The following is a 12,653-nucleotide window of genomic DNA, read 5'->3' as shown; positions in this document are numbered from 1 at the left end:
ACAGTATATCCCCAGCCGATGCGTTTCACATACCCACATACATACCCCTCACCCCTAAAAATTTCATTCCTTTCTGTAAGTCCAGATATGAATGTCTTCATAAATCCTCATTCCTTCCCATGAATATTCCCATATTTGTGACTCATTTAATCCTCATGAACATCCCCATGTACCATAAAACTCCTTATGAATATTTCCATATATCCCCTAGTCTTCCCCATAAATGCCCCATATACCTCCGGTCTTCTCAGTAAATGTTCACATATATCCCCCATTCCTTCTCTTCCCGTTTTTAAGTGGTGGGCGGTGAGGCACTTTTAGTCCTCTTTACTGCCCCTCCGACCCCGCCCGGTTATTATTTATTTACCTGGCTCCTCCCTCCCTCCAGCACCCTTGTGTATCGTTGCAGCACACACACACACACACACACACACACACACACACACACACACACACACACACACACACACACACACACACACACACACACACACACACTACACCTCCTCAGCAACATTGAGCACATCGTAGCACCTTTCAGCATCTCACAGAATCCCTTAATACTCCACTAAGGAACGTTGACCACACTATAGCACACTACAGTATTCCCTAGCACCCCTTGCTACTCCTCCTAAGTAATGTTCAGCAAATTACTGCACCCTACAGCGTTTACTAACACGCTCAGCACCTCTACTAGCACCCTCAGCACCTCTTCATCAATGTTCAACACACCTTCCAACATTCTCTAGCATCCCTCAGTACTCCAGTACTCCCTAGCACCTCTCACCGCCCGTAAAATCCCGAAGCTTCTCTAGCATCAGTCGCTTAGCACATCCAAGCACCCCTTCAGCAAACCTACCACCCTCTAGCACACCCTAGTGTCCAATTTATTATCCCTGTCATTCCACATGATTGATGTATTAATGATGAGGTATGTCCTAAATTGTGCATCCTGAGTGTTGTCCACTTGTAGACTCCCCTTCACCTACTACCTTTAACAATCCCTCGCACCCTTCAGCAACCCCTAGCACACCTTGGCACCTTTTTAGCACACTGTAGCACCCTTTAGTGCACCGTAACACCTTTAAGCATACTCTTGCAGCCTATGTATTATCCCTGTTATTCCACTTGATTGATGTATTGTTAATGTGGCATGTTCTAAGCTGTGCACCCTGGTTGATGTCCACTTGCAGACTCCCCCTTCGCCCCGCCGCGCCCCGGTGACGTTATCAGTGGGGCGCCACGGGGCCGTAAGTTTGCCTTACGGGGCTCAGGTAGGGACGTGGGGGGAAAAGGAGAGATGAAGAACGAAGAAAAGATGGAGAGCGAGGATGGTGTGGGGATAAATTCAAAAAGCTTCGTTCCCCATGTACCAGGGAATCGACTACGACGGGTCAGGTCAGCTCAAGAGTACCACGAATTTGATCCCCAATCCCAATCCAATCCCCACCTTCAGTCCCAGTTTCATTCCCAGTTCCATTCCAGTTTCCATTCTCAGTCTTCACCTCAACTCAGTATGGACCATAATGATCAGTCCAATCCTAACTCTGTTCCCCCGACCAATCTTGATATTTCTAACCAATCTCCCGTTCACTCCAGTAATGCTCAACCAAATTCCCAGTCCTCCTCAGAGCCCCTGTTCTCTTCTTCAACCCTCTACCCCAGAGGACAGTTCATGGCCGATCTAGATTTTCCCTCCGAGTCATTGTTTTTCCTCACACTTTCTACAGCCACATCCTTAACTCTCGCATCCACAGTCTCTCCCTCTTCTTCCTCCCTCATTTCTCTCCAATCCTTGTCTTCCTCCTCTGTTTCCCCCTTAACCTTTTCTTCCACCTCCATTTCCCTGTTACCCTCTTCCTCCTCTGTGTGGCAGGAGGAGGGAGAGGAGAGGAGGGAGGCTAGGCAGGCAGCGACATCAACCCAAACACTCCCTCGAGTCCCATCAACACTACTCGTGAATAATCCAGCAACACTAAGCACCGCACAGCCAGTCTCCCACCGCCACAGCCACCACCACCTTAGCCACACGTCTCTAGGGACTACCCATTCTACCACCACAAGCCTCGCTGCAAGAGAAACTCGTTTCCCCATTGACCCGGCGAGTGTAATCGAGAGAGACACCACCACCTACACCAACAAAAGCGAGGAGGTATGGGAGGCCAGTGAGTCTCGTTTCCTTGCGAATGGAATTAAGAGGGACAGCATCACTAACACAAGCGAGGTTTGGGGGAATGATTCGAACTCCATCCCTCCTAAGTCATCAGTAGCAGCGAGCCATTCTCCAGGGAGGCCGTTCGAATATCAAGTGACGCAGGAGACAGCAGCTGACCAGTCAGTTTCTCGGTCGTCATATGGAGAGTGGGAAAATGTGGATCCAGAACAGAGCAACCAAGGTTCCAATGAACGAGTATCAGATGAGAAGAAAAATGAGAACTTGAACGAACGCAGGCCGGATTTAAGCAAGGGAACTCGAGACTACAAGGAAAATACGGATCCAAGTGAAAGCAACGTGAATTTAAGTGAACACATTTCACAGCCCTTCTCAACCAACACAGGCGAAATGGGATTTAGTTCATCTGAGCCCTCCATCATCACTACTCAACCTGGTCTCCACACTTCCCTGCCCCATATACAGCAAAACTTGCATCCATACACCACACAAACACAGCATCTCATCGAGCAGCCGTCTCCAAACACCCAAACACAGGGTGCAATTGAGCAAAAGCCTTCTAGTGGCCCTGAAACACCGCAAACAGAAGAGCTGATCGAGCACAAACCTCAAATCGCCTCTCCAACAATGCCCTCTCACGCTGCAGTCGAGGCAAAACATAACTCACACCCGTTCGATCATTCAACTCTAGGAAGCCGAGTTGGCACACCTGTTGGGCCGAAGGTAATGGTAGAATTATCGGCTGTACTTGTTGATTCTCCTGCCTCAGTGCCTTCCCTCTCCCCATCACACTATCCTCATCCTCCACCCCAATATGCTCCTTCTGTCTCCTTGCAAAACACTCCATCTTCCCAACACTATTCTTCTCCTTCACACTATCCTCATCCTCTTTATACCCCTTCTCAGCTCTACTCCTCTCCTCCCTCACACGGGTCTCTTCCTTCTTCACATCATTCCCCTCCTCCTTCCCCTCGTGAATCCTCTACATTGTCCGTCTCTCCCCTCTCTGGCTCCCAGGCCATTAATGAAAAGCAGGCACTGTCGGTAGAGCAGCAAAGAGAATCAGCAACACAGCATCAGAGCACAGCAGAACAGCACATAAACTTAGAATCTCAAAAGTACAGCTCAGCACCACAAGACCAAAGTTTAGTAGTACAAGAGCAGAATTCAGCACAGCAACACGAGTTCACAGCAATGCAGCAGTTTTCAGCAGTACAACATCTAACTTCAGGAACACAAAATCAGACTTCATCATCAGAACAGCAAACCTCAGGGACACATCAGACTACAGCACCACCACAACAACTGAACTCAAGCAGGGTCGATTCTGCCGCAATATCCCACTCCCACACGCCTGTAAGCAACAATAACATAAACATCACTGACTCAAGTTCCGACGCTAATCAGAACGAAGCGATGAACTCAGCGTCCTCGTCCACAAATATCCATAAAATCAAATCTGGCGGAGAGGTGGAGGAAAGAGGAGAGGGAGGAGGAGGAGGAGGAGGAGGAGCAGGGACGGGCATGAGTGTGATGAGAGGACAGGAGACACAGGTGCTACAATCAGTGGAACACAATGGGGAGACAGTTATCGACCCAGATATTATATTGAATCACGGTGGTGTGTTTACCCTGGACCTTCCTTCCTCACACGCCTCTGCCACACCCTTTAATCCTCTAGACACGCCCTTCCATCTTCCCTCTCCGTCCTTTGAGGTTCAAACCTCATCTTCTTTTGTTCGCATTACTCCCTCTCATTCTCACTCTATGCCCTCTCATGCTCGCATCACTCCCTCCCATTCTTACTCTATGCCCACTCATGCTCATATCACCCCTTCTAATTCTCAGCCTACAGCTTCACCTTATATCATCACTCAAACTCCATCATTTGCCACACCCACAAAGAGTCACTTTTCTCACTCGGACAGTCCCTCTCAGACCCAGCTCCAAGGAGAGGAAAAAATGCACAGATTCCCTCCAGGCCTCAGAGAAGGCTTATCAAAAGGGACTCTGATCCCCTTGATTTCCACTTCAGGAGGGGAGCATGACGATAGAGTAAACACGAGACAAAACCTGCAAAAGCAAGATACCAATGATGCCCAAGGAAACAGAGTGACAGAGGAGGGATCAGAGAGAGTTTTGACGCAGGGAAATGGGGTCACCAAGGTCTTCGATCCCGTAGGAGGCGCTGGAGGGAGCTATATCAGTGAAAGTGTGCTGTCGTTAGGAAGGAGTTACAGTAGAGGTCGTGAGCACCATGGCAGTGCCTCAGTAGACTCATCACTAAGAAATGAGCACGCAAATACTAACCTTCGAGACAACCAGGTCAGACCATCACCAAGTAATACTAGAAGATTTGAGGGCTGGACTGAAATGTCCGATGCAATGACAGCCAGCGATAACGTAAAGCCGACACAAGACCTCTCCCACTCACCTCATTCTTTCCCCTCGCTTTCACAAATCCAGGAGGAGGAGAGAGGAGGAGGAAGTGGAGAAGAGAGGAATGAGGAAGCCTTGAACAATCGGAGTGAAGAAGGTGGCGACCTGACGCCGCTCTCAGGTAGCGACACTTCAGGCTGGAGTAATGGAAATTCTTACGCCAGCATGGGTGGTTCCTTGGCGCTCCCCATGGCTGCCGACTCGCTGCTTCTGGACCCACAGACCCACGCCACGGGGGACCAAGTAGGAATCAGCATCAATGACGTGGCCGCCAAAGATCAAAGAAACAAGACAATAAAGCCAGCAGGCGGTGTCTCCCCAGCAGAGACTGAGGGAGGGGATATTGACCTCCCTTTCTACCCCACACAGAGCGGCGATCGCGAGGTTATTCCGCCCGTGGTGTATGAGCCTGGAAAAAGCATCGAATCTCAGGAAAAGCAATCAGGTCCTGGGTCATCCGGTGGGTCGGGTCACAGAGAGAGTAAGGAATCGAGTATCGATAGCATGGGATCTGAAGCCAACCAAGGACACTCTCTCCTTTCAAGAAGCAATCAGAGGACCGCGGATCCCAATCACGAGTCCAGCCACGTTCAGGTCAGCTCTAGGGACGGGGGAGAGAGAAGAGAGGCGGAGGAAAGAGAGGAGGGAGAAAGAAGAGAGGAAGGAGGAGGAGGAGGAGGAAACGGGGAGGAAGATAAGGGCGAGTATCCATCTTGGTGGAGCGACGGCAGTGCGGACGTGGAAAGTAACGCGATGGGCGCCGAGAGAAACGATTATGACGAAGATTATATTTACGATGCTGACGGGGAGGCTGAGCGTGGGTCCTCTGCAAGGCGATATGGAGAAGGGAACAATAAACGAGGAGAAGAAGGATTCTGGGATGTGGAAAGAGAAGGGGAAGAGGAGAGGAGGGAAGAAGGGGATAATTCTGAGGACGAGAGTATCGGAAAGGACGAACCAGGTCTCAAGGGGATTCCAGAAGGCTCACTGGATCGCGCGCTGGAAAGTTCATTACTGGACGAAGAGAGGAATAGTGGGTTTCCAGACTCTCCTCTTCCTCCCCCATCCACCCACCACCGCCTCCTCTACACACCTGCCTCTACCTCCACACACGCTTATTCACCTGGTGCGACTATTGGTGGAGGTGTTGGCAGTGTCGGAAATAGCGAGAGCAGGAGTAATGTGGTGGGTAGGGGCGACAATAGAGGTGTTAGTGACCGAGGCGCAACGTCAGAGAGTGGTAGTACATCGTTGCATGTTGACAGTAATAGGAGTGGTAGTAGCACCAGCAGTAGTATTAGCTCCAGCAGCCGCACTGGCAGTAGCAGTAGCAATATGAGTTACAGTAGCAGTGGTAGTGGTAACAATACTACAAGTGACATAAATAATAGTGATGGTAGTAACAGTGGAAGTGGTAACATTAGTAGGGGAGGAAGTGACAGCAGAAGCGACAGCAGAAGTAACAGCAGCAACAGCAGCACGAGGAGCAGTAGGGAAGGCTGGAGCCCTGGCATTATGCTCCCCAGCGATCCGGTACAATCCGAGGCTCGCCCATGCAAATGTTTCTGTCAGTGCGATGGAGGTGTGGATCCCGCCTTAATGCCGGGGCGTGTCGGGGCAAATCTCAATTCAGGGACGATCGTTGGGGCCAGCGAACACGTGTCTAGCCCCAGCCTACCACCGTCACAGCAACAACAACCACCGCTACTGCAACAGCATCAGTCACAGCACCAACAACAAAATACAGCACCAAACCGAGAGCAGCAAGCCACACCACACCACCGTCACAGACACCACCACGGTGAGGGCACAGATCGGCATAGACAGCGAACCCACACCCAAAATCCTACCCTTACACAGAGACAGAACCCAACCCAAGGATATTTTACAACTACTATAATGATACCATACCCTGGGAGTCATCAAGGAGAGGATATGAACCGAAGAGCTGATATTTACAAGAGACCAAAAAATCCAAGTGATGTTGTGGTGGAGACGAAGTTAAGATATGCTTTCGTCGACCAACCAGCAGTTACTCACGTGTACAATGCCCCTACCTACCCCTTTCTCCAAGCCTCTCTTCCCCAGCTTTCCTCTACGTCTCCCCAGCTACTCCCCACCGCACCTCATATCACCTCTACTCCCTATCTCTTCCAGGAATCTCTCAATCTCACCGCGACAGTATCTCCCACGAATCTACTCCCAACCCCACCTCTTTCTGGCCCCTCCACCTTCGCAGCGCTCCTCCCAACACCCCATTCTTCCATCCTCTATCCCACTACCACCATCCCACATTCCTACGGCCTCCCCACCTACGACCACGAGTCTCAAACTAGAGTCAGCTCTACCCTCCAGCTCTCCTCCTCTCCCCACGACCTCCCTTCCTCTCCCCAGGACTCTCATCCTCCCATCAGCTCTACCCATCGCCTCCCCACTCCTTCCCACGACCTCCCCACCGAACCCCGTCCCTCCCCACGCCGATGGAGGGAGGGAGCCACAATCGATGCCAGTCTGACAATAGACAGCAGGACCCAAGGTGAGTGTTTGTTCAAGACTCCCCCAGAATTTTTACTAATGGTTTTTCGCCGGAGTTTACGCTTGGGAAAAATAATAATACTAACCAAATAAAGGCCAGAAAAATTTAGTCTTTAAGGAGGAAAGGTTATGGATGAAGAATAGAAACTAACAAAACACAATTTGTAGTTTTTTATTGAACGCTGATCTTATTAGAAAAATAAAGCTAACTAAACAGAAGCGAGATAATGTCCTTTTCTTACAGGAAAAAGCTGCGAAATGTAACTAACATTTTATATATATATATATATATATGTGTGTGTGTGTGTGTGTGTGTGTGAGTGTGTGTGTGTGTGTGTATACTGTATATATAAAATTTCGGTTGAGGTCAGTATTATTTTCTAAGTCATATTCTAGATGACTGGTGTTTTCATGACGGCTCCTCCTTTTAGATTTATTCTGCTCATTACAGTCCAGTACAGTTTTTTATGTTTTTTATGTACACTTTGTCGACATTAAAACAATTTAGCAGGCATGCAAGGATATGATAAGTTATAATTAGCAAAATAAATCGCTAAGGAAAAGGTGCAACAAAGTCTGCTACATTATGCCAACAAGGATACGGACCTATGATACTAACACTCCTAACGCAACCACCCCTCCTTTTATGTGAAAGGAAATATTGACAGGAGGTGAAATAGTTTACCAGTACTTTATTATTCACACAGTTGTTCTTGCACACAACTTCCAGAATGCATCAGAACTGTTTGCCTCTGATTACTAGAGAAACGCGATGACTGGCCATAGACTCTCGTACTGTTTGCTAATCCTAAAATGCAGTATTGAAAATACAAATGAAAAGTCAAGGCTAGAAATGTTACCTGCTGATACAGTATTTTCTATTTGCCCTTTAACTACGACGTCGCCTGTTGTATACAGTTTTCCTACCACCAGACAATTTTCTTTAGTTTAGAGTAGAACTGCGATAATGAATGGGTTAGAAATAATTTCATTAATTCCATATGTCCAATGATGTATTATTTTATTCCTTCTACCACCAGACGATTTCATTCGACTTTGAACATAATTATCTCTAGTAGTGAGGAAGTTAATAAGGCTATATCCAACTCCGGTTGTTTAAAAAGGCTCTCTCAAGGAAAAAAGAACCGTCTGAAGGTAGTAAGAGCAAAGTGAATAATACGTCATTCAAATGATGAACCTTTCACAGTTAGACATCTTAGTGAAACGGCATCGTACAGAAAGAATTAAGTGAAACTGACGTGGAGTTCTGAAATATGTAACATTGCCATTATTGATATAATAAAACAGAAATTTGGGTAGAAGAGAGAAATAATTGTTTAGATCGAAGGATGAAACAGAGAGAGAGAGGGGGGGGGAGGGCCCTTTTATTGTTGCAGTTCAGTTTTACAACTAAATGAATAATAATAATGTTACTTACGGAACTGTATCTATTAGGTAACTTCTTAGCAATTTATATTTGTATTTTAAATTTACCTGAGGTCTAATGCAGGATCGGACCTTCCTTACCGAGGGGGATTGATAGCCATTATTAACCCTTCGCCATGCAAAGAAGAGGTGGTGACGGAAGAAAGAGGAAGCCCTAGGGTACACCTGTTTTGTTAGCTTTATAAGAACAGTGGTTATTTACAGTACAGCAGCAATTATAGACCAGCCAAAGTGGAAATTTAAGGTGAAAGGAGAGTAAGGAGAGAAACAGCAAGGGAGAAGTTAGGAAATCAGGCTCTCTCGAAGTCCTTTGATTTATCTAACGCAGTAGCAAAGATTTCACAGATATCCCGAAAAGAGGATGACCTAATTCCTTAGAGGATTGCAAGAAGATCGCCAGTACGGCATCCCTGATGGAACCTATACAGGCGGTCAGAAAAAAAATTGAATGAAGACTTGATGGAGTCAGGCAAGTGGGCGATAGCTGTAGAGGTAAGTAACGGGCATCCTTACTCGAAATAGGCTGAATGAGAACAAACGTTTAACAAGAAGGAAATATGCCAGTTGTCAAACACAGACAAAAGAGTTTGCCAAGGCAGGGTATCAGCACAGAAACATTTTTTTTTTTTCTGACAGGAGGGACCTCCTTAGTACTGTACATCTTATTATTCTGGGGGCCAATGAGAGCAGGAAGCACATCTCCTGAAATTCTAATGACAGGCATCGGGATATCAGAAGATGGAGGAGATAAGGATATTAATGGAATCATCAAAACAGGGTTAGAGGCAAAAGTCTGAGCAAAGTTCAGCTTTTTCTGAGAGGGGAGCATCTATAGAACCATTAAAAATATGGGTGGGAAAGATAAAGAAGTAAAATAATGGAGAAATTTTTGACAAGGCTCATTTTGATACGAACCTCAGAGTGCGAACATACACAAATGTATGAAAAGACATACCATCCAACTGACATCCGTTCCGTCTTGGATTTCGAATCCCACACTCAGAACATGCAACGATCGGCAGGTGAAAACAGTAACCATTGAGTTACCATGGCTGCAGCTGGAGTAAATGAAGATAGTTTTAACAAGCTCGTTTGCACTCATTTGCTATGATGTGTAGATCATACAGCACATGTGTGTGTGGGCCACTTGCACTCATCTGCTTTAACGTGTAAGCAATACAAGTGTGTGTGTGTGTGTGTGTGTGTGTGTGTGTGTGTGTGTGTGTGTGTGTGTGTGTGTGTGTGTTTGTTTGTTTCTGTGTCAAGTGGGGGAGGATAAATGCACAGGGGTGGCCAAATGTAGTGCTTGTCCTAGTATAACTCTTTCCCTCACTCACTCACTGAACTATTGCACTTTTTTGAAGAATGGGACCCAGACCATGTAGAGGGAGTGTTAAGAAAACGAAATTTTGTAATTTTGCTCATTGGTAGACCATCCCAGGGGCCAGGTTTCAGGCAGGGTGGATCCCCCGTAGGGGTGGCGGCACACGGATGTCCTACTCATAACCGAGTGTCATGGCAGTGGAACACGAACTTTTGCGCAGTGGTAGTGCTTCACTTGCACCCTCCCCGGGGGGGGGGGGTTCCGGTGGTCTTGGCCAAAATCGTCATGCACAGTCACTGTTTTTAACCAAAGTACTTGAACTTTTGCATACTGATAGATGCTCACTCCTGACCACGTTTTGAGACGGATGGAACTACCAAGGTTCGCCCTACACCGGGAAGGAGGAGGTCCCGGGAGTCACGGCAAAGCCATTATGCACGGTCATAGTTTTTAACCTAAGGACACGAAACCTGGCATATTGGTTGGCGCTTATCCCGGCCACGTTTTAGGCAGGGTGGGACTTCCGATGACCACCCCCAAGATCAGTGGGGTGGCCCCCAGGAGGAACAGTACCATCGTTTTTTACCTAAGAACATAAAATTTTGCATAATTAGTAAATCTCTGCTGGGGCCACGTTTTAAACAGGGTGAGATCCCCAAAGACCATACGTCATGCATGGGAGGAGGGGGGCGAGGGTCCTAGCCAAAGCCATTATGCACTATCATGGTCTTTAACCAACGAAGACAAAATTTTATATACTGGTAGAGATTCCGACCACATTTTAGGCAAGGTGGAATGCCGAAGACTGCCCCCAGGGTGGACAACGCCACAGAGTTTACACACGTACACAACATTTTCACAGAGGTTGATCTTCACCTGGACCAGAGTTTGCAGAGGGTGGAACCCCTGGGGTTCACCCCTCCGCAGGGACGTACCTAGAGATCTGGGGGCCCTGGGAACTAGGTTCTTTGCGGGGCCCCCCCTCCAGGAGGGGGGGCCCCGCAAAGAACCTAGCCCCCCCTCATTCTCAAAACTTATCTGATATCTCAGCCGGGATTGTTGGGATGATAAATATATCTATTTTTAAATATTAATAAAAAATCTTATAAATTTTTAAGGCTTTTGGGGGCCTCCCTCAATTGGGGGCCTGGGGGGCGGTTTCAAACAGCCCCCCCCTCAGGTACGCCACTGCCCCTCCGCTCTCCAGTAACTGATCATTTCATTCACTCTATAGTATTGTAGAGGTGGGTACGGCTATCTGAGGTGTCCTTTGTTTTGTTTTATGTAAACAGCGAATCAATAGCTAAAATTCCTCTAACGATGACCTTTTTCAAATGCAACTCAATAAAATTGATGTAACATCAAAATCAATTCATTTCGAGATGCCTGGATGAATGCGTTTAAGATACTGAAGATTATAGGCAATGATAAATACAAATTGGATACAGATCTTAGTTAACTAGAAGTGTACATGAAAGGCTGAGAGTACCACTTAACTTTTGCATTACAGAGTTAGACAGAAAGCGGACGGCTGCTGCAAGACAGTATAAGGGAGGAATGCAAGCAATTGGCTCAAAAATGCAATGACCAATGAAATGATAACTGAGGGTGAGATATTCAACAATGAGGCTAATAGACAGTAGGATGCAAAGTTTCACTTAGAGGAGGATGGTTGGTGGGACAGAAAGCCTCTGATTCCACCGTGTTTAGAAGAGCTTTATGTGGTGAACCCCCTTCCCCCTCCCTCACACACACGAGAGCTACAATTCACACAGGGGAAAATAAGGCCCATATGCTGTAATGAGACAACGAGTGCTTAGGGGTTAAGAAAGTATGGCGTGGGTTTAACACACCCAACCTCTGGGAAGCAGATTTTGCAGAAGTAATGTGATTTATAAATGATAAATCTCACGAGAAAGTCCATGAATACTGAGAGATGATATAGGACATAGCTGTGTGATTTTGAAACAATTTTTTGTGGATGCTTGTGGCTCTTTGAAGAAGGGCAAAACTGACACTTTAATGCATTAAAAACAAGAAGCGGTGCCAAGGCATAGCAAACCCGTCCCAGGCAGTCATTTTAGTGCTAACGTATAAACACAACAGGATAGTCGCATGTCATATTTGGAGTAAATCGGGTGAAAATTGAAGATTTTATGCACATTTGAAATTTAGGTCGGACTCACCTGACATTGACCCCCCTACCGCCCCCGTGATGTAATGAGGCATGTTATAGCATGCAGATTTGAAAGCTGCACCTTTAGGCTTTGGTTTCATGTCGATATGACCAACTTGAAATGAGTTATGACGGAAGAAAGATTTCTTACCCGTATTTTTTTTTTTTTTTTTTTTTTTTTTTTTACCTTTTTTGGGGGCCTACAGGCTGGGCCTTAGCCCAATTTGGCCCAAAATTTTATCAGGTGATTAGGTCATAGCACATCATCCCTGTAATTTTAGTCAACATCGCACCAGCAGGTTTCGCTTAATGTTGTTAACTGACAGACTGACAGACAGACAGACAGACAAACAAACAAACAAACACCAACCTCTCTCTGCATTCACTGACTTCACCATGTTTGTCTTTCAACGATATAATTTGTTGCTTTCTTAGAGCCGTTTTGCTTCGGACCTGTTTCAGACCTTTTCATTTTTTGATAGGCTCTTTTATGTGACCCATGCTTCTCGCATTTGTCTTCTCTCTGTCTCTTATTGATAAACATATTTTACTCTGTTCTT

At 46.7% G+C, this 12,653-nt stretch overlaps 1 protein-coding gene across 1 annotated transcript in view; it reads left to right on the top strand.

The window, feature by feature from the left end:
• The window catches only part of LOC145396553 (teneurin-m-like), a 1,418,848-nt gene that overhangs the window by 214,633 nt on the left and 1,191,562 nt on the right, over nucleotides 1–12,653 (top strand). The window contains exons 6-12 of the mRNA XM_080269929.1: nucleotides 1,194–1,398; nucleotides 2,011–2,896; nucleotides 3,191–3,563; nucleotides 4,209–4,498; nucleotides 4,835–5,206; nucleotides 5,423–6,413; nucleotides 7,007–7,148. Coding sequence (XP_080126055.1) covers nucleotides 1,194–1,398; nucleotides 2,011–2,896; nucleotides 3,191–3,563; nucleotides 4,209–4,498; nucleotides 4,835–5,206; nucleotides 5,423–6,413; nucleotides 7,007–7,148 — 3,259 coding nt within the window. The remainder of the gene's footprint in view (nucleotides 1–1,193; nucleotides 1,399–2,010; nucleotides 2,897–3,190; nucleotides 3,564–4,208; nucleotides 4,499–4,834; nucleotides 5,207–5,422; nucleotides 6,414–7,006; nucleotides 7,149–12,653) is intronic.

Source organism: Coenobita brevimanus, chromosome 38, assembly GCF_032717465.1.
Source record: "Coenobita brevimanus isolate Jiangsu-jjx chromosome 38, ASM3271746v2, whole genome shotgun sequence".
In the NCBI taxonomy this organism is placed as follows: domain Eukaryota; kingdom Metazoa; phylum Arthropoda; class Malacostraca; order Decapoda; family Coenobitidae; genus Coenobita; species Coenobita brevimanus.
Note: the sequence above shows the minus strand (reverse complement) of the source record. Positions and strands in the feature narration are given on the sequence as shown.